We start from the raw sequence: 21,434 nt of genomic DNA, 5'->3' as shown, positions 1-21,434 counted from the left end.
ATGGGAAATCCCCCGGCAGTCTAGGCCTATAGCAGCATAACTAAGGGATGGTTCAGGACTCGCATTCTGGGAGCGCAGTGCTCTGGTGGGGTAGTAAGGTACTATGAGCTCTTCAGATATGATGATGATGATCAGATCAGATATGCATATGATGAGATGAAATATAACAAGATGAGTTGAGATCAGAGATGAAGAAATCAAATATGAGATTAAATTAGATGAGACACAGAAATGAAATAAAACAGAGGTTAAATGAGGTGTAATAAGATGTTACAAGATAGGGATGTAAGAAAATTAAGATTATACAAGACAGGTTTTTAGAAGAGATGTAAAAAGATGAGATGATGATGAAATAAATAAATAATGTAAGGAGGACTGACATGACAATGAGATAGGTAATAGAGCAGAATGTGATGAGTTGGCATAAAATGAGGTCAGTTAACATAATTTCAGATAAAAGGTGGAGTGGAATGAAATTCATTGACACGTCTCCTTGTTCCGTGCCTCCAGGCCGGGGAGAAGCTAGTGTCCCTTCACCACCCGAGGTCCAAGGAGGTGAAGAGGAGTGCAGCCACCCTTGAGCTCCACTGGGAGGAGCTGAAGAAGGCCATGGCAAACCGAGGTAAAGCTCTGGAAGATAACAGAGACTTCCTGGAGTTCCTGCAGAAAGTTGAAGAGGTGGAGGCCTGGATCAGACACAAGGTATGACCATAGACTGTACTGTACGATCACCACTTACAAAAATAGAGCCAAAATATCCCGGAAATGGCTGCCATCTTGTGCTGGTGACCTCATTTGAGTCAGAGTTTGTGCAGTAGTGATCTAGGTTGGAACAAAACCCCTGTTTATAGCATCAAATAACTAATTAAAAGCAAAATTATCGGAAAATGAACATGTGAACAAACCTCAGCGTGATGAGAACTACCTGCCGTCAGGAGAGGATCGAGATGTATTGGCTTCACTTTTAGGGAACTGTCATGTTGTCCATATTTATATACAGTCTATGGGTAGGAGACGGATGGAGTGATGGTGTGTTTACAGTGTGTAATGACTGTCTCTGACTTGTCTGTGTTGCAGGAGGTGATGATTAATGTTGGAGATGTTGGGAAGGATTATGAACATGGAGTTCAGCTGCTGAAGAAACTTGGCGAATTTAGAGGAACTGGAGATGGGGTGAGGGAGCGGTGTGGGGGTCTTATGTCATGCTTAAGTGTACTTGACTGAAGAGTGTTAACTAAATGTTTAAAATTAAGCAAGACTAACACAAGCACACGTATTTGCTTTTCTTGCTGTCTTTCTTTGAGTGTGAGGAGATGTCACATTATTAAATTCTGTTTGTTTAAATTGGTTGTGACATTTACTGTGTGTAGACCTGAATAGTGTGATTCAACTGTGCATTTTCCCCAAAGCAAGTGCCGCTTAAATTATCTCGCTAACTACAACACGTAGGCTCAAATTCCTCGACAAAGCAACAGTATTCACTGTATCTTTCACTATTACTTCAAGGCACTAACTAGATATTTGTGCTTAATTTAATTACACTCAACTTCTGTAACGCTAAGCCTCTTGAATATGTTAAGTAATACAGTATAATTTCACATATTTACAGTAAACTTGTTTGTTTTTGTGTGTTACATTGCCTCCGAACCAAGTGGGCTTGAATCTAGGAATTCTAGTAGCATGCAGTACACTACAAGATACATGTATATAAATATATATATATGGCATGTTTAATCTGTAGGACACGACAGTGGACGACGCTCACATCACAGCCATCAACAGACTGGCAGGCAGACTGGAGAAGAGGCAGAGCGCTGATGAGCTGGTTACTGTTAGACAGAGGAGACAGCAGCTCAATGACAGGTAACTCACATTTAATATCACTTCTGTGGGTTATTTTATCAGCTTCACACTAAATGTCTCATCTCTTCCAGGTGGAGTAGGTTTCACGGCGATCTGAACATTTACAGGAAGAAGCTGGAGGGGGCGCTGGTGGTCCACGCCCTCATCAGAGAGCTGGAGGAGGTTAGAGAGAGAGCAAACGAGAAGGTCAGCCATCTGATACTGCCCTCAAACTACATGTCAGGTCATCTGTGGAGTCTTACATACAGGGTTTTTAAATTTTAATAAAGTCTGTCTCTGTTTCTGTAGATGCTGCTGCAGGGTCAGGACTGTGGCTTTGATGTGGACAGCGTAGAGAACCTGATCAGACGCCACGAAGAAACAGAGAGAGAGGCTGGGGTCATCCAGGAGAGGTCAGAGGTGAGTCAGAGGGATTGTTTCTACAACCTCAAGACTTTATATACCTGCAGCAGTATTTCAAATAGTGTTCGGAACTAAAGCTGTGATCTTGGTATGTTTTAAAAATGGCGTTGTGAAGACTTTATCGATTTGATGTGCTGTGTCCATGATCACGCCAGGATTTGTCAGGTTATGGTTTTTGGAGACAGATAATCGAGATGAGCCCTAAATCTCAGTCCTAGCTGAGGGATGTTCAAGCACACCCGATCACTGATTAAAAATCTGATTGTGAGTTTGAGCGTATACTGTAAAGTGAAGCTAAATAGACTCTACTCAGGCCCTGGAGAAGGAGGTCTCTGATCACCTGAAGGCTCGATCAGTGATGAGCGACAAGCTGAAGAACAAACAGAAGGAGGTCCAGCAAGCTCTGAAGACTCTGGAGAAGGAGGTGAAACACAGGTGACAGAGACTGTTTTATTTACTGTTTTATAGTTTAAACTTCTAAAGAAGACCATTCACTCTGTGACTCTGCAACAAGCTTTCACATTCAACAGCTTATCAAAACACTGTTAATTTAGTAACATAATTAAAATCACACTCTTTCACATCATGATTTTGACATGAAACAAATAATCGTTCAGTCTGTCGTTGTGTCTGCACCCTGATGGTGTGAGTAAGCAGATTGACTCATGTGAGACGTTGTTTGTTAAGGAAGGAGAAGCTGCAGGAGGCCCACCAGCTGCAGCTTTTTAAAGCCAACCAGCGCCTCCTGCTGGAGTGGACAGTCAAACAGCGCAGTGAGATGGCAGAGAAAGGCCTTCCCAAGACCAGAGCCGAGGCCTACCGGCTCATCATCGAGCATCAGGACTGGAAGGTGAGAGCCGTCTCCAAAGTACTAGCTCTGCGAGTTGGAGTACTTCTGCCTTATACAGCAGATCAGATGTAACAGTAAACTGTGCAAACTAAATTCTGCTGTTTGTGTATTTCCAGACTGAGATCGACGCTCGTGCCGAGCGCATTGACTCTGTTCGGGACTTCGGTTTAGGTCTGATCCGGTCTGGTCACAGTTCGAAGGCAGAGATCCAGAAGGCCCTGAACCAGCTGGAGAAAGTGAAATCCGAACTGGACCGAGCCTGGCTGAACCGTAACACTAACCTGGAGCAGGCCCAAACCCTGCAGGTGATCATCTGAGATAAACTTTAGTGGGAAATGAGTCTAAAATATATTTGAATCTAAATGTGTATCTGCATTTCTACTAAACTGCATTGTATGTACAGTGTAAAGCTAAAATGATATGACCTGTGGGTAACTTTAGGTTTAATCACGCATACTTATCTACACTTACACACATAAACAAGATGGCGTCGTAGACGGCAGCCTCTGGATTAAGCTCGGTAGTGCTTTTTGTGTTTTTGTTTATTAACGCTGTTTTCTGCCGTCCCTCTCTGGTAACATTTACCAGAGAAGAGCTCTTAAATATTGGACTTTCAACTTCATACTATTCCACTGCTCCTTAACGAACCCGGAACTTTCCCGGAGTTATTAGTTGGAGGAGCAGCCGCTCTGTTGGGATCAATCGGAAACGGCGCACAGGGATATGTGCAGGCACGCCGGTTAAACTGAGACAGCGGGGTTTTCGCACTGCGTTCCCTTCAATTCACATGGCGAATGTCCGCTCTCTAGCCAAAAAACTGGACAAACTGCTTCTCCTCACTTTTGATCTCATCCGCGCGTATCGCGAAATCATGCAGGACTCTGTGATCACTGTCTGGTTCATCTTATCCCACCTTACAGGCAAAAACTGAAATCGGCCAAAACTGTTGTAAAGACTGAAAAGATGGACCAACGAGTCAAAGCTGGAGTTACAGGCCTGCTTTTACTGCACTGACTGGAGTGTTTTTGAGACTGCACCCACTGACCTGGACGAACTTACACTGTGACATCTTACGTCAGTTTTTGTGAGGACATGTGTGTGCCGACTAAAACCTTCCGCACATACATCAACCAAAAACCCTGGTTCACAGCGAAACTCAGGCAGCTTCGTCAGACCAAGGAGGAGGCCTTCAGAAGTGGGAACAATACCTGTACAACCAGGCCAGGAACACTCTGACTAAGGAGGTCAAAGCAGCAAAGAGGAGCTACGCTGAAAAGCTTAATAATAGCTTTGCAGCCAACGATCCTGCGTCAGTGTGGAGTGTGTGGAGTGTGGAGTCAGTGCGGACACTCACCAACTACAGGAGATCATCCCCCAACACTGCTGGTACTCAACAACTGGCAGACGAGCTGAATGGCTTTTATTGAAGGTTTGAAATGCCACATTTGCCTTCTGACACACTGCCACCCCCCCTCTCTGACCCCTCATCTGCATTCAAGATCTGTGAAGAGGATGTCAGCCACCTGTTCCGAAGGCAGAAGATCAAGAGGGCTCCTGGCCCAGACGGTGTGTCTCCAGCCTGCGTGAAAATCTGTGCAGACCAGCTGGCCCCATCTTCACACAGATCTTTAACAGATCACTGGAGCTGTGTGAAGTTCCCTCCAACTTGGAACGTCAACTTGGGACTGCATTACATCCTGCAACACCTCGACTCTCCAGGGACATAAGCAAGGATCCTGTTCATGGACTTCAGCTTGGTGTTCAACACCGTCATCCTGGACATCCTCAGCACCAAACTCACCCTGCTGGGGAACATCACATCCAGCACCCGGACTCCTGGGGGGCGCCAGTGCTCTCCCCACTGCTTTTCTCCCTCTACACCAATGACTGCACCTCAAGAAACCCATCTGTCAAACTCCTGAAGTTTGCTGACGACGGTCATCAGCCTCATCCGGGACAGTGACGAGTCAGCCTACAGATGGGAGGTTGATCAGCTAGCTCTCTGGTGCGGTCAGAACAACCTGGAGCTTAACACGCTCAAAACTGTGGAGATTATCGTGGACTTCAAGAGGACCTGCACCTCCATCACTGTCTGGTTTGGATCTGCCACCAAAAATGACAGGAGCAGACTACAACGGACAGTCAGGACTGCAGAAAAAATCATCGGTGCCAACCTGCCCTCCATTCAGGACTTACACATTTCCATCACTGCAGATCCATCTCACCCCGGACACAACCTGTTCCAGCTTCTTCCCTCTGGTAGGCGCTACAGAGCACTGTACGCCAAAACCAACAGACTTAGGAACAGTTTCTTCCCACAAGCCATCACTCTGATGATTTCTCACGGTGTCAGGAACAATTCTTGTGCAATAACCCAGTAACTCTGCCTCTAATCAGCCACCTGTTTACTGGCTAACACGTTTTATTTATTCACCATTCTCTATTTCAGTGCTGTTCATACTGTTACACTGTCATATTGTAGATACTGTATACCTAATCCACCTACCTCAAGTCATTACTCCTGTATAAAATACTTCATTGCACTGTGTACATGTGTACATGTATGTGTACCTGTATATCACATCCACCTCCGACATGTACATACTCCTGCATCCTTTGCACTCTGCTCACTGCACTATTTGTCAATATGTCTATATTGTTTTTGTTCATAGTGTGTATATTTGTGTTGTCTACACTGAAGTCTGTGTCTGATTTTATTTTTATTATTGTGTATTTGTATTTTTGTATGAGTAAGCACATTGTGAGCAATGTACAATCCAGAGTCAAAGTCCTCGTATGTGTACACATACCTGGCAATAAAGCTGATTCTGATTCTGTTGCATTATACTTTGGTTTGGTCACGTTGATACCCTGTATGCAGGATAAGCGGTTGATGATGAATGGATGGCTGGACATTGATAGTACAAGTACATAGTAATAGTAATAAAGCAAATTTGTAAACAAAAGTCAACTGAGTTTAGAGGATTACGGAGTTGAGTTAGTTAAAATCAAGTTTTCTCAACTTCTTTTTAAGCCTGGAGTGCATTTTAAAAATAAAATTACATTTACTTAAGTAGTACAATTTTGAGGTACTTGTACTTTAGTTGAGTATTTCAATGGTAAGTTACCTGATACAGATTACTTCACTACATTTTAGAAGCAAATGTGCTTTTAACACCACAACATTTACCTGACAGCTTCTTGTTTCTGTGTAGATTAGGTTTTTACACACACAACATGTGGAGAAAATATAATTTGAAGCAGAATTTGAACCTCCTTACTTATGATAAATAATAAACTTTTAATACTTCAGGTGCATTTTTCTGTAAGTAAATTAAGTAAGATTTGAGATGCAGGACATTAAGACAAGGCACGTTTATTTGTATATCACATTTTATACACAAAGTTTATTTGTGTATCATATTTCATACACAAAGGCACAAACTAAAGGTGCTTTACGTAATGCATTAAAAAACAGCATCATCAGTATGTCTCTTTGATAACCAAATATTTTTGAATTTTGCCCAGGGCCTTATAACTGGCTAATGTACTGACTCGTCCTTCATCCTGCAGGTCTTCCTGACCTCTGTAGAGCAGTGTGAAAGCTGGCTCAGCAACAAGGAGGCCTTTCTATCCAATCAGGACCTGGGGGTAAGATTCATCTGTCTCCGTCAGTGATGTGGGAAACATCGTTTTATTTTTAAAGAAATTGCTCAGTGTGCTGAAAAACATACCCAGCTTTAAAAACCATGTCAGCTTCTTCTCTTCTGTTGGTGCAGAGCTCGGTGACAGAGGTGGAGACTCTTCAGAGGAAACAGGCTCAGTTTGAGGAGGCTCTGGAGGCTCAGGTGGAACAGCTGGATGAGGTGGAGAAAATGGCCCAGAAGATGATCCAACAGAAGCACTATGACTCCAACAGCATTAGATCCAAGAGCAGAGCGCTCGCGAGCAGGTAATGAGGACCACTGACATCATCAGACCTCTGTTCTTATCCCTTACAAAACCCTTTCACAGAGCTGCTCCCTCTAGGTGGAAAAAGGATTGTTAGCCGTTGCTTTCAGAAACAGATATACAGTTGCCAGAAGTGTAAAGAGTGATTTAGTTATTAAAAACTTTACCTGTCTGTCTGATCACCTGTGTGTAGGTGGAGCCAGCTGCAGCAGCAGAGCAGATCTCGTCACAAAGCTCTGGATCGATCACTGCAGCTGCAGCAGTTCTTGTCCAGCAGCTACCAGGTACTCTACTGGACTCAACTCTTCTACACCTTATTGTAGTGTACTCTGCTATTAAAAAACTTTCTTGTTTGTTCCATTTCTTGTTTGTTTGCTAACGTCCGGTTGCAATTGCCGGCTATGCTAATTCGAGTCTATAGTCCCACAATAGTCTATGGTGCTTCTTGTATGCTGCTGTAGACTATCTGTAGAGAGTAGGTTGCTATACTGTACCCTATGTTACTCAACTCTGGTGTGCTCTACTGGACTTTACTGTACCCTACTGTACTCTTCCATGCTGGACTTTAATCTTCTCTACTGTATCCAATGTTTTTCCGTCCTGCTTTGTGTGCTCGAAGCACTCTTTTTTTTCTGATAAACCAGGTGTGTGTTTTATCCTGTAAGATGTGCAAGAAGATATGCGTGTGTGTAGTAACTGCGTGTGTTTTCCAGCTGTGTGTGTGGCTGAACGAACGTAATGCTGTGGCGTTAGATGAGAGCTGGAGGGAACCAACCAACCTTCAGGCCAAACTGCTGAAACATCAGAGCTTTGAAACCGAGGTCCTCGCTAACCGCTACAGAGTGGAGACACTCACCAAGGTCTGTGTGTTATACCATTTATCTTAAAGTGTAACATCAGTGTAAGTGAACTTTCCAGCTTGTCCTGTTGTGTTGTCCTTAACTAATAAACACACCGATTTTATGCTGTCGGACAGAAAATATTTTTAATGTGATCTATAATTACATGTCCTTTTTCCTTAAAACATTTAGGCTACTAAATGATTTCTCACACATTATTAGACATTTTAATTATATTGTATTAAATAAACAATCAATACATGGAGACACAAGTAGTTAATACATTAAAAAAACACATCATTGTCATATCATGGTTTTTGTGTGTGTTTTAACTTTAGTGGGAACATGACTAATGTTTTATTTTGTCATATGAGATAAAGATATTTGCTAAACACTGTATACACTATATAAATGTATATACAGGAAGTGTGTTTGACCTGATGTCACGTCTTTGTGCAGGAAGGAGAGAAGCTGCTGTCTGAATCTCCCTCAGCTGAACTGAAGGCTCGACTCAGAGATGTGACAGAAAGCTGGGCCGATCTTATCCACAACTGTAATGAGAAGAAAACCAGACTGCAGCAGGCCTACCAGGTACACAGACAATGGTGCACACACAGTAGTTAAAGCTAGCTAATATAAAGTAATTAAAACTAGCTAAAAGTAGGTAAAATTAGCTCCACCTTGAGCAGCTACATTGGTAAAATACTGCTGTAAGATTGATGCATCAGTGTTAACAATCTAATAGAGTCAGATATCAGTCACAGAAGACATTTTCGACAATCAAAACACAGTTATGATAAGATGACTTCAGGGTGCCTGCTGGAGACACCCTGATTCATTCAGGCTCAGTCTATGTTTTTGTACTGAAAATGTCACTAAATGAATTGGAAAATGAGATGTGGCATTCAAACATTCAATGTGTGTGTTTTGTGTAGGCGCTGCAGTTCCAGCGTTCATTGGATGACATGGAGCAGTTTGTGGGGTCAGTGGAGAGGGAACTGGCCAATGAGGACTGTGGAAGCGACTTGCCGTCTGTCAACAGGCTGCTGAAGGCTCTGCAGGGGCTGGAGGAGGAGGTGGACGGACACAGAGACAGAATCCAGGTAAACAAAAGTCTGCAACGAGATGTTAGATGGTTTATTTGATTTTCAGTCCAGCTGATGTTTAAATCTGAGGGATGATATAGTATAAATATATATATATATACATTTTTATAGGGTCTGGTGGAAACAGCGAAGAGCTTCCACTCTCAGGGAAACTTCCTGGCTGAGGAGATCCAGACCAGAGTCACACACACCATCAACAGGTTTGATAACTGTTTTGTGAGATTCGAGAAATATGTCTTTGGTGTAAATAAGAAATCTATTGGGGAGGATGAGATTTGTTTTCAAAACATACCTCTGGATCTTATTAAACAGATGACATTACATTTCGGGATCTAATAATGAGTGTCCAAACTGTCTGTGTCTATAAACACCAGTCACAGTTTACAAATCCACTTCCTGCTTCAACTTTAACCTACTGTACTGTAGCTGTGTGCACGCCTTGGGTTTAACCTCCAAATATAGTGGTTTAGATAATCTGGATAAACTGTTTCTAACCTGAAGTGTTTCTGTTTGAGTCCAATCAAAAATAAGATTAATTATAAATACCAGAAGTTTGCATTAAGCTCAGAGGTATTAATAACAGTTGTGTGTTGACATCGGTGAAAACTCTTCTCTTTCAGGTACAACAGTCTGTCAGACCCCCTGCAGAGTCGGAGGGAAACCCTGGAGGCCTGGCAGGTTCTGTTCCAGTTCTACAGAGACCTGGAGGAGGAGGTGGCCTGGCTGAGCGACAGACTGTCTTCTATCACTGCTAAAGATATGGGGAGCTCCCTGAGCAGTACCCAGCAGCTGCTCCACAAACACCAGGTGCTCACTGACATGCTACTGCACTGATTCGCTGTTCACTGATAAAAGTTGAAAAACAACGATACTGAATCCTGATATAACCTGAATTTAATAAGGTAAATATTGAGACTTTAGTACAGCAGAAGAAATAAGAACACTGAAAAAACACACAAAAAAACAGCATCAGAAACAATGTTCAAGTTTCAAGAAAAACTGAATACCTCAATTTCAGCACCAGTATTCATATGTGTATGGATGGCACAAGTTTAAGGTTCTGCAAAGAAGTGAACGAAATTAATATTATACATGTTGGAGTGATAATATTGTTAATGTAGATCATAGATAATAAAGGATGAATGAATCAGTGAATCACATTAATGTTTCTCTAACATCTCTAACATGAAATAGGGCATGATTAAATGGTAAATCTAACAAGCTCAGTATTAACTTGGGCTCTTAATAAAAAAAAGTATTTGAAATACTTTTTTTCAGGCTGTGATGCAGGAGATCTCAAGCCGTGCCCCCTTGGTCCAGGCAGTGCAGGAAGCAGGACAAAGTCTGGTGAGGAGACTTTTTATGAAACTCTGTGTATATTTAAGTTATGTTTAATTTAAGAATAAAATAACAAGGTGAAGAAGACGTCCACAGTCTATTTATGACAACAATAAATTGACCCTCGCAGGTCAGAGGTCGTCACTTTGCGTCTCACGACATCCGGGAGCGTCTCGAGGAGTTGAGCAGTCTCCATGAGGAGCTGATGATGGAGGCGGAGACGAAGGGGAAACTCCTGCAGGAGGCGCTCAGCATCCACACCTTCCTCACTGAGGTAACACTCTGACAGAGCCAAAATAAATAGAGAAAGTTTATTAATACATTTGAGTCTTTGTGTGAGCATGTATATATGTGTTTTAGTTCATTACATTGTGTGTGTGTGTGTGTGTGTGTGTGTGTGTGTGTGTTGAGGTGTCTGAGCTGGAGCTGTGGTTGGAGGAGCAACAGGCAGGTTTGGAGTCTCGGGACAGTGGTAGGAGCGAGGAGGCGACAGAGGCTCTGCTGAGGAGGCTGGACTCTGTGGACGTGGAGCTGGAGAACCAGAGGAGGATGTTGGAGAGGCTGCAGGAGAGTGGAGCCGCACTGCAGCACCTTGGACATCCCAATAGGTAAACCAGAAAGGTAGAAACACCTGTAAACTCAGGAGGTCAGGTCGGAATGTTGGCATCTACATGACGACTGGATATGCCTGTCCAGGATTTGTTTGGCTCATTTTATCTCTAGGAATCTCAAAAAGTTTTTGTTTCTTAATCGTAAAGTTGTTCACGGGTCGTCTGTTTGTCTGTCTCAGCCACATGGTCAGTGAGTCTCTCCCAGCTGTGCTCGAACACTTTGAGACTCTCCTCCGACTCTCCTCCGCTCGTCGCAGCGCTCTTGAAGATCAGCTCCGCCTCTACGTGTTTGAGAGAGAAGCCAAAGAACTACAAACATGGCTGACCTCCAAGAAGACACTGGCAGAGTCCATGGGTTGCGGAAAAGATCTGGAGGATGTAGAGGTGAGTCAAGTAGTACTGGTAAGTACAAGATGAACCTTGTGTAAGACTATAGTAACTATAATGTCCAGATTTGTAAGTGTTCTTGCACGACCGCTTGCATTTAACATTTGCTAACTTTGGCTAGTTCAACTAATTGCTGTTTCAGAGATTTATTCAGCCCATGTGAGCGGTCACAACAGAGTGAGATTCCTTTGGGTGTTCATAATCAGCACAAATAAGCTAGCCATCAAGCTGCCAACTAGTTTAACTGATAACATGCTAACTGATTGCTAAAAAGTTTGTAGAATTGAACAAGCTTGAAAGGTAGAGGTGTAAATCTTTACTAGCCTCGTGATTAAATAACGATTCTCAAAGTATGTCAGTGTATAGCATACTCAACTCCTTTTTTAAATGTGAAAGTGCCTTAAAAAATCAGATTACAACAGTCTATAATATGATATCATGACATTATAGAATTGAGAAATTTCCATTAGTCCTCTAAACATCCTTCAGTATCAACATATCCAGCTGAATTTAAAATAATTTTTTTAAGAAATCAACAATAAAATCCCTGGTGTATTTTTTGATGTGTGCGCCTGTTTGGAAAACATTTTCATAATTACCTAAAAGAAGATTTTTCATTTAATTAAATTTTTCTGCTGAAACAGCCCCTGAATATATTTATTTGCTGCTGAATGATGGTGTCTGTATGTATTTCATTACATTAAAAAAGGAGAATTCAAATTTCAGTTCAACTGTAAAAGACCGTTTGCTGCTAAGAAAGAGTTCACAGAGGATGAAGGTCTCATCTAGGGCTGCTACAAACGCTCAATACTGACCGTCATGTGTCACGCACTAAAAGTTAGTTTCATAATCCTGTTGACTTAGTATTTTTATTATCATTTATTTTTCTGATTTAGATGAGAATTTTACAGACTTAAGACTTCAGCAAAGTTCTTGCATGACTGTTTGCATTAAACATTTGGTAACTTTGGCTTCCTTTTGTTAAATGCTAAATTGTAAAGAGCTGATGAAAGTCTTGGCATTGGTCCTGCAAACTCATGAAAACTGGATTAAAGTCAGAACCTGCAGCGTTCAAGCTGTAAAGCACCCCAGATATCTTCATTTCTCCTCCCTCCATCTGCAGGTCCTTCAAAAGAAGTTAGAAGTTCTGGTTTCCGAGATATCCAGTCTGGGTCGGAGCCGGCTGACCTCAGTACAGCAGCTCGGCAGAGGGCTGCAGCAGGACGGCCAGGCCCGGAGGATGGACGATGCCCTCAGCAGGCTATGGGATGACCTCAACAGCAGTCTCAGGACCAGAGAACAGGTACAACATAGTGTATAATGCACATCGATCTGATACCCGTGGTGGTTTTGGAGATATTGCAGTCTCACAGTTGGTGAGGATAACGCGTCTGTCCCTTGTCTTCCAGAGTCTGCAGTCAGCAAGGGAGATTCATCAGTTTAATCATGATATCGACGAGCTGAAGGGCTGGATGGCTGAGAAGGAGGCTGTGCTAGACTCAGAGGACCAGGACCTGCACTCTATCCAGACTCTGCTGACACAACACGAGGCGCTAGAGGTAGAAATCATCCAGCAGGATACATGGGCATGAAGGACCCTCATCTGGAGAGGGGTGGGAGATATGAAAAATATAAAACTCACGATTACCCGGGGTCTGAATTTTGATGTTGATACAGCCAAAATATGTGTTTAGTTGTGGAGAAGGATGACCTGTTTTATGAAGAGAGCATAAAGCTTTAATTGCAAAAAGCTGCTGATTCAGTCAGTGACACTGATGATTTCCTACCTTTAGGTCAGTTTAGTTTAATGGCATGCAGTATCATCTGTACATCAGCTTACCTGTCTTGTTGCTGATGTCTGCCATTAGAGGGACCTGGTTTTGATCTCTGAGGAGGTGACCAGAAGCCGAGAAGAGGGCCGGGCTCTGAACAGACGACACCCTCAGGCCAGACCTGCTGTGACTCAGAGGCTGGATGAGCTGGAGGCCTACTGGACCAGCATCCAGGACAAGGCCTCCCAGCGCCGCACTAGACTGGGCCAGGCTGAAGACGTGCAGAAATACTTATCCCAGTGGAGTGAACTCATGTAGGTCCCCTTTGCATCTCACTTTGGGTTGATTCAAACAAACTCAGGCCGGCAGGCCTAAATTCAACATGAAGACGCATCAAAACAAAATACTAATTATAGCTTTACGACTTGTTTGTTGAATATGAACTACAGCAGAAAATTATCATTATTATTTACTAGACTTTATTTATCATCAGAGGGAAATTCGCATGTCACAGCAGCAGCACATGAACCACACAGTGCAGAAAATAGTGCAAGAAAATGCCACAATAAACACAACATAAAAGTATGGCCTTTTAAACACGTGCACGCATAAAAGTGTGCAAATTGTAGTAAGGTGTGAAAAAATAAATGTAGTCGTAAGTTAAAAAGCTACATTGCCTTGTGCCAGAAGTTAAGGAGTTATAGAGTCCAGCAAGACCTCAACAGCCTCCCGGTCCACTGACTGACCACACTGCGACATTAACATGATAATACTGATGTTGGAAGCTGATATTGATTTTTAAGACCAAAAAATCTGAAAATGTTCATGAAACTGGATTATCCATCTTGTGTCTCAGGGCCGTGCAAAGGGAGATGCTGTCTTTGGTACGAGGCGAGACGCTGAGCGTGGAGGGAACTGACCTGGAGCAGCTCATTAAAAAGCACGATGAGTACCGTGTTCAGATTGACAGACAGCTCAGCAAATCACAGGATGTGAAAGAGGAAGGGAGACGTCTGATGGAGGAAGGAAACTTCATGTCCCAAGAGGTAAGATCGAAAGGTCTAAAAGTGCATAGTGTGCTAATAACTTCTCACCTGAAGTCCCAATCTTCCTCTGTTTGATTTCCCGTCCTCCTCCTAGGTGGGGGAGCGTGTCTGTGAGCTGGAGGAGCTGGAGGTGCAAGTGAAGAAGTTTTGGGATGAAACCAGGCTCCTGTATGAGGAGGAGCTGGAGATTTCACTTCTGCAGAGGGAGCTGGAGCAGGCAGAGCACTGGCTGAGCTCCTATGAAAACATACTGATGGCTGAAGACTACGGGGTAGGTCTAGACCAAATTGAAGAGTGGTCAAAAACTGTGGCCACTGACACCAGGAAGTTGAGGGGTATTAGTTAGCTAGTCCAGAGGTTTTCAAACCCTGTCTCTCATCAGGGGGCTTGAGAAAGTTGAAAGGAACAGGTTCATACAGGTGTTAGTTACAGGAAGTTAGTTGCTGTAGTTTAGCTGATGATTTCGCCAGTTAGCAACACGGTCAGCAGGTGTAGCTGCTGCAGTGACACACAGCTCACGGAGGGGATTAAGGTACATTAAAACACTTAAGAAGCACCCAATTGCTGCTGTTTGCTACAAAAACTGCACTCCTTTTCTGAGTCATAACATGGTTAAATCTGAACACACAGACATGATACACATTTTTAGATTTAGTGTGACTTACAGTTTCAGAGAATATGTTATTATGAAGTTATGTCTCTCATATTACATTTTAACCTCCATAACTCTGCTTAGAAGTTTTCTTCAGTATCAGTCATCCAGTGAGACATCACTCTAACAACTGTGGGGTAAAATACGTTATCAATACGTCTCCAAGACATCAGGTAGTCTCAGACCATGTTGTCATCAAAACCTTTCTTACTAAAACATGGTGGTCTTTTGGTTCTTCCAGGACTCTGTGTCGGATGTTATGGAGCTCCTGAAGAGGCAGGAGGACTTGGAGGCCATGATCCAGGCCCAGAGCGACCGCTTTATCGCACTGCAGAAGAAGAAAACACAGGTTGGTTGGTGACTTCTGTTTGTGGATTGGAAACTGAAAAATACTTTTTTCTCTTTGCTCAAATGTTTTCTTTTCTTTTTCTCAGAGGGAGAAGAGACTGGGTCTTAATGGCAATGAGAACATAGACCCTGAGGACAGAAAACCTTCAGCAAGAGTTTCATCCCTGAGGAGTAAACAGTCAGATCAAAAGACCCCGCGGATCTCTTCCTCTAGAAACAGCATCCGACAAGTCAGCACTGGCAGGGCGACGGACAGAACATCCAGATCGCCAGTGCCAGACGAGGAAACAGACAGTACCAGCCTCACAACCTCTGCTAGCACCCCACCTAGCCCATCTCTCCACCCTGACTTGAGAGAATGCTTGAGCTCCAGCAGGAAGGCTCAGAAATGGGAAGTGGAAGAAGAAGCTAACAGTCTTCCTGTTAGTCCTAGCTCCAGCACAACTGTAAATCCTTGGAAACATCGAACCAGCCACTCAAACATGATGCCTGGAACTCCCCTCAGAGCATTCGATGAGCCCTCCTCTCCAAAATGTCCTGAAGTTTCTCCACCTTCCTCCCCAAAACCTCCCTCCTCTACTCAAACATCTGTTTCTTCTTCATCTAAAGAAACTCCTAATGAAGACTGTCGCCACCGATCCAAACCTCCTCTGGCTCCAAAGCCCAGAATCTCCTCCACAGGGCGGGTGTTCGGACGGCACGTTGAGCCCCCGAACCAACCAGAGAAGCCCACTATACCACCTGACTCTCCTCCACTAATCAGAGAGCTCCACAACCTGGAATCACCGATCAGCAAACAGCCTGATCTTCCTGATTTTCTGATTCCACCTTCTGCTGAAGAGGTTACACCACCTGACTCCCCCACTGCTGCAGCAATTAGAGAGGAGGGTACTGAATCAGCTGACCTTGTTCCTCCAACAAGGGAGCTGCCTCCGTCTACTCCACGGCAGCAGAGAAGGTTAGAAGATCTACCAGATGAAGAACCAGTCCTCCCCAGCTCCACAGCAGAGGTAAAAACTCAACTCATTCAAGTCAAATTAACTGTCAGGATTATTGGATTGGTAGCTGCTCTCTCACACCTGTGGTATTGTTAGGTAACAGCGGTGCAGCCAGTCAGAATGGAAGGGCTGCTGGAGATCAAACTAAAACAAGGAGGAAACAAGGTGAGAAACTTCTGACATCAGTAAGTTTTCACATACAAGGAATTTGCTTGAGTATTTTGGTGCACAACAGTCACGATAAACATAGTAAGAGAAAACTCATAAATCAGAAGCATAACATTTGCAATATAAAATATATAAATATATTTGTTTTAACATGAAAAGAGATGCACAGTATTCAAAACAAAGAGGATGGAGTGTACAAAATATTGACTAAAAGTGTGCAATTCCTCTCGTTATGAAGAATAATTGCAATGAGTTAAAAGGTATAGTGTTCTTGAGCAAGACTCTGAAGGCCAAGTTGCTTCCAAAAATTGTGACATTAGCATGTCAAAAAATGTATGAATAACCAATAAATGTAATATAACAAGAGGAGCACTACTGTGGAGGGATTAATAGAGCTTATAATTGAGCCAATTGGCTCCAGCCCCGCTGTACGCAGGATAAGCGGTAGACAATGGATGGATGGATGGATAATAGAGCCAATTTGTCCCAGTGGTCATTTCTGGTATTGCAACGAAAAAAATGCCCCAAAATAATTTCTATTTCTATAACTATTCACAGGAATTTCTCCAACTGCAAACATGCTCAGTTATTACTCTTTCTATTATAAATGTTTAAGGCATGAAGCTTTCATAATTGTAAAACTTCTTGCGCAGAGCCTCACACACACACACACACACACATACACATCACACAGCTGATGTCTGTACAGTACATTGTACATTGATGGGAGCAAATAAATATGGACTTCAAAAAGTTCCTGCAGGAAATCCACGTGAATAAAGAGAGGAAAGAATCTGCCTTACATTCAAACTTGAATTTAAAAAATGTGCAACAAGGCTGAGGTTTTCCAGGAATCACACAAGATTGTAGAAACTCCTAATAAAAGTGAACACACACTTTCCTGTTTAAATACATTTTAACTTCTTGTATATTATAAAATGTTTACTGTAATGCCTCATATTTAGGAAAATGACACACAAACAGCAGCTAACACAAAATGTATTTGATTAATAAATAATAATGCACAGTTTTGTTGATCAGCACTGATCGTACTTAATTTTATGCTGAGTGCAGGCTTTACAACTTTTACCCCCAAAGTGGCTGCATATCCCTTATGACCTTAGGTGGGCATTGTCTGACAGGTGTGTCTTGTCTCTGTGTGATTGGCTGCTGCTGCAGAGTCTGGAGCACTGGGAGGAGGTGTTTGCTGTCCTGGAAGGAGAGACGCTCAGCCTGTTTACAGACAGAGAAGCTGCTGCAGAGGTACGACAAAACAGAACGCTGAAAGCATCAACCTGGTGGCAGAAGATTGTGTGTAATGTCACACTTGGTTTTACTGAAACAAACGCAAATAATCAATCAGGAGTATTACAGGAGTGGAGTAAACAAAAAACTCCTGATTGATTATTTTTTATTTCATGCTAACTTTGTGACATAAAAACAACATAATACACTTTTAATTAGTAAGGAAGCCTTATGAAGCTTTGGAGCTTCAAATAAAAAGCTAACAGTGACTTCTGGTGGCCGAAGCTCTGCAACACCTCCCTGATTTTAATAGTTTTAGTCTTATACGTGAGCAATAAAAGTCCAAGAAGCCTGTCTGTTATTTATTAAACCTGCAATGCTTTTGTGCTGCAATAAATGTAGATGTTATTGTGCAATATGTTGCAGTATATAAGTAGTAAATAATAATAATACATACTAAGTGTCACTGTGGACTGGTGTGTTATAGAATAATATTAATTTAAGTAGTTACTTTTATTACATTATAACTTGGTATCAGTCAACTTCCCATATGTGAGATTATGCATTTCTGATGTCCATCTCCATATTTTTCTATCATTCTCCTCTCTTCTTCTCCCACTAATGTGCCGATCACAGTTCAGCAGCAAATTTTGAGAAATGAAAGAATCTTTCTGAAGCAGCATGACTGACGTCATCTGTCATTATATTATTATTCCTCCAAACAAGAGTCCCTCGCAGAAAGACATGTGTGTTGTGTTTCCACAGAGGACCTCTAGGTGGCCCCCTATCAACATGGTTGGAGCTGCTTGCAAGGAGAACGTTAACTACAGGAAGAAGGAGAACACTTTCAAACTCATGTGAGTGAGCTGCAGAGACTCTTTAAAGCTTCACTGGATGAAGAAGATTTGACCTTTTGAATCCTGATCCAACTTTTTTTTGCTGTCAAATAGAAATTCCAGAAAATTATGGAAGATAATATGTTGTGTTTACACTGAGAGAAAAATTCAGACTACATGTTTTTATGTTTTATTCCATCAAAAAATCTAAATATAGATGCATCATTTTAGACATCTCTCCAATTCAGTTCTGACATATTTGGTATTTTGGGAACTACATTTGAACATAAAGTTTTATAGGTTTGAGCAGAGCTTCACAACATACTCAAACAGGTTAGGTGATGTATCTCTGTAAATAAATGTTCTTAGAAGGTTTGTTGTTGTTGACTGAGTGTTTCTGTATCTCAGACTGGAGGACGGCAGTCAGTATCTGTTCGCAGCGTCCAGCAGAGAACTCCAGCTGCTGTGGATGAAGAAGCTCCAAAACTGCACTGAATCTGCCGGCAGCGACTCTGACGACTCAGGGTGAGCTGACAGATACTTTATACTGGACATGAGAGAATTATTCAGATCTTAATACCACCTTGTGAAAATACTCCACTGCAAGTAAAAGTTCTGCATTCAAAACGTTACTTAAGTTAAAGTATTGCAAGCGAAATGTACTCAAAGTACAAAAGTAAAGGTACTCATAGTGCAGTAAAATGCTCCTGTAAGTGTTTCACTATTATAACTGATGTTTCTGGATTAATATTCCTGCTGCATTAATGTGTATGTTGCATTTTACTGCTGTAGATGTTTATGGTGGAGCTCATTTAACTTCTTTATATCCTGTTGGGTAGTTTAATCTACAGTAATGCACCATAGTCTATAAGATCAACATGTGTGTGTAGCGTCGCTGTCCTGTGAGAACCACATATGTCTTACAAAGTCAACTTTCCATGAGCTCAGAAAAGCAGTTTTTATCTCTGTGACGATGCATTTTCCAGCCGATCCAAGGCGGCGTTTAATAGTTTATTTAGCTTAAAAAGGAGAATGATTTTCTCAGAACATAAAGGAACACTTCATCCTGCAGTTTTTTACAAACATGTGGAGATAAGTGGTTTTCACTGGACAAAAAGGGGGTGGAAACTAATCTAAAAAGTAGTTAATTGGAATTTAAAAGTACAATATAATAGCATGAAATTAAAATACTCAAGTAAAGTAAAAGTACCTTGAATTTGTACTTAAGTACAGTACTTGAGTAAATGTATCCAGTTACTTTTCACCACACTCTTAGACACACTACATTCACTTGCCTTAAATCTAAATCTTCTTCTTAACCCTCGAGTTGAGTCGAGACAAAATGTGAAGGGAATTTGGTAGTTTGGGTCTGTGTTTTTGGGAGTTGAAAACATTTCAACTTGAGCAACAAAAAAAAAGTGCATCCTGGAGTTTTATGGATGACTTCATAAATATACATCCCAAGAGGGAAAATGAAGAGAAACTGGAGGAAAATATGTGAAAAAAGAGTTCCTGATGAGAACTAATACCAGTCAGAGCCTCTCAAACAAACACTTAGCATGCTGACAAATAATAAACCCTCTACGTTTATTCACAGCTAACAAATTTGTGTAATTGCTGGTGAAATGTAGCTTCGTGCTCTGTCTAAACTTACCTTCTAATAGCACTTTGAAGAGATGAGGACTGAACACACCTCACTTGTCTTCATTATCCAGAAATGTGAGCAGTTTCACAAGTAATGAAGGCACTGATCCTGTTGTGTGAGGGGTTTAAAGACATAATCTTAAGGTCGCCGACATATTTATGTATAAACCGTGCTGATTCCCTCTTCTCAGCCTCGAGTACATCCACAGTTTAATGTTCTTTTTTTTTTTTTTTCTGTGCTAGACAGTGCAGACAAGTGCAACCAGTTGACGACAAAAAGTTTGCCCCCATGTTTGTTTATGTCTGAATTCCCGTTTGATTACGCAGGATCCAAAGTCTCCTGAACCGGCGCTCTGAAATCATTTAGCATAAATGCCAAGTGTGTGGTCCTGCGTCTGGACTGAATTGTCTGGTGTGTGCGTTCTTTCTATCAAGAAATACTATAAATCTGTTGTTATGTCTGTAGTATCCCACGATTTTAAAATCAGTGAAGATTTGAAAATCCTGTTGTTTGCAGCAGGCATAAATTAGGCCAGCACCGAAGTTGTTCTACATCAACACTGAGCTCTGCATCTCGTCTACACCGCTGCTTCAGCCTCCTCCTTTATCTCCATTTCTATGCTTCTTTCAAACCTCAACAAAAACCTCAACATTTCAATGAATGTCTTGACTATATTGAACAAAATGTGTCGGACTTCAAAAAATGTAGTAACTTTTTCAGGCAGCACGTTTCAGCTTGTGACCTTCATTAGTCAACAATACCACACATGCAATCATACACACAAACACAACAATGTTAAACAACAATGTTATAAAAGCACATAAATGAGGATTTTTGAAAGTATTTAAGAACGTATAATTTATACATTTACATTTTAACATGATTTTGATCAGTGTTCAGAAAGTACTAAGGTTTGATGCATTAATATTTTTGGCCTGGCTGTCATTTCTATCACTGGCCTGATTACTCCTGCGTTGATAGAATGCTCCTGGTCTAAATAATTTTACTTATAATAATGATTTTTTGAAATGAACTGAGTGCTGCTGGTACAAAAGCTTTGTGTGGCTGGTTTTGGCTTTGGAGTCAAACAGGACGTCTGTCAGTCCGAAGTGTTTTGATGGACTTTCAGACTGAAGTGGTTTCCTTCAAACAGCGTAAGGTAATTTGACTTTGACTTTCACATCTACCTGTTCACGCTGTGCACTGTGGGGACGCCAGGCACCTCTCAGGTGGGTGAGAGGCCAATGAAATGGAACTCCCTGCCAGCAGGATTTTTCTTTAATGAGATACTTTGACAAGGTGAATTACATTCAGCGGGCGCACAGTGGTGGAGAACCACACAGTGGCACAGGACGCCACGTGGCCACGGGTCTGCTC

General features: G+C 42.0%; 1 protein-coding gene and 1 long non-coding RNA gene across 3 annotated transcripts in view; one reads left to right on the top strand and one right to left on the bottom strand.

Moving 5' to 3' along the window:
* Positions 1 to 21,434, top strand: part of sptbn5 (spectrin, beta, non-erythrocytic 5) — a 65,431-nt gene that overhangs the window by 37,779 nt on the left and 6,218 nt on the right. For both annotated transcript variants that reach the window (XM_038729087.1, XM_038729088.1), the window contains exons 47-77: positions 511 to 702; positions 1,078 to 1,173; positions 1,742 to 1,863; positions 1,935 to 2,049; positions 2,152 to 2,262; positions 2,579 to 2,700; positions 2,953 to 3,115; positions 3,232 to 3,420; positions 6,689 to 6,766; positions 6,895 to 7,067; positions 7,260 to 7,350; positions 7,780 to 7,926; positions 8,365 to 8,496; positions 8,841 to 9,008; positions 9,123 to 9,211; positions 9,632 to 9,818; positions 10,290 to 10,358; positions 10,480 to 10,623; positions 10,761 to 10,957; positions 11,140 to 11,344; positions 12,471 to 12,650; positions 12,757 to 12,906; positions 13,216 to 13,433; positions 13,976 to 14,165; positions 14,260 to 14,436; positions 15,059 to 15,166; positions 15,252 to 16,175; positions 16,260 to 16,328; positions 17,511 to 17,594; positions 18,342 to 18,433; positions 18,821 to 18,937. In XM_038729087.1, coding sequence (XP_038585015.1) covers positions 511 to 702; positions 1,078 to 1,173; positions 1,742 to 1,863; positions 1,935 to 2,049; positions 2,152 to 2,262; positions 2,579 to 2,700; positions 2,953 to 3,115; positions 3,232 to 3,420; positions 6,689 to 6,766; positions 6,895 to 7,067; positions 7,260 to 7,350; positions 7,780 to 7,926; positions 8,365 to 8,496; positions 8,841 to 9,008; positions 9,123 to 9,211; positions 9,632 to 9,818; positions 10,290 to 10,358; positions 10,480 to 10,623; positions 10,761 to 10,957; positions 11,140 to 11,344; positions 12,471 to 12,650; positions 12,757 to 12,906; positions 13,216 to 13,433; positions 13,976 to 14,165; positions 14,260 to 14,436; positions 15,059 to 15,166; positions 15,252 to 16,175; positions 16,260 to 16,328; positions 17,511 to 17,594; positions 18,342 to 18,433; positions 18,821 to 18,937 — 5,099 coding nt within the window. The remainder of the gene's footprint in view (positions 1 to 510; positions 703 to 1,077; positions 1,174 to 1,741; positions 1,864 to 1,934; positions 2,050 to 2,151; positions 2,263 to 2,578; positions 2,701 to 2,952; positions 3,116 to 3,231; positions 3,421 to 6,688; positions 6,767 to 6,894; positions 7,068 to 7,259; positions 7,351 to 7,779; positions 7,927 to 8,364; positions 8,497 to 8,840; positions 9,009 to 9,122; positions 9,212 to 9,631; positions 9,819 to 10,289; positions 10,359 to 10,479; positions 10,624 to 10,760; positions 10,958 to 11,139; positions 11,345 to 12,470; positions 12,651 to 12,756; positions 12,907 to 13,215; positions 13,434 to 13,975; positions 14,166 to 14,259; positions 14,437 to 15,058; positions 15,167 to 15,251; positions 16,176 to 16,259; positions 16,329 to 17,510; positions 17,595 to 18,341; positions 18,434 to 18,820; positions 18,938 to 21,434) is intronic.
* Positions 13,359 to 20,352, bottom strand: LOC119910462. The gene is made up of 4 exons (XR_005445630.1): positions 20,067 to 20,352; positions 15,029 to 15,145; positions 14,214 to 14,289; positions 13,359 to 13,490 (listed from the first exon to the last, which is right to left on the bottom strand). It is a non-coding gene; the product is annotated as an uncharacterized LOC119910462 (long non-coding RNA).

This window comes from Micropterus salmoides, unplaced genomic scaffold (genome assembly GCF_014851395.1).
Source record: "Micropterus salmoides isolate LMB-PRFRI ecotype aquatic unplaced genomic scaffold, ASM1485139v1 Ms_hic_scaffold_19, whole genome shotgun sequence".
In the NCBI taxonomy this organism is placed as follows: Eukaryota; Metazoa; Chordata; class Actinopteri; order Centrarchiformes; family Centrarchidae; genus Micropterus; species Micropterus salmoides.
The sequence above is the reverse complement of the archived record's forward strand: the minus strand, read 5'-3'. Positions and strand labels throughout refer to the sequence as shown.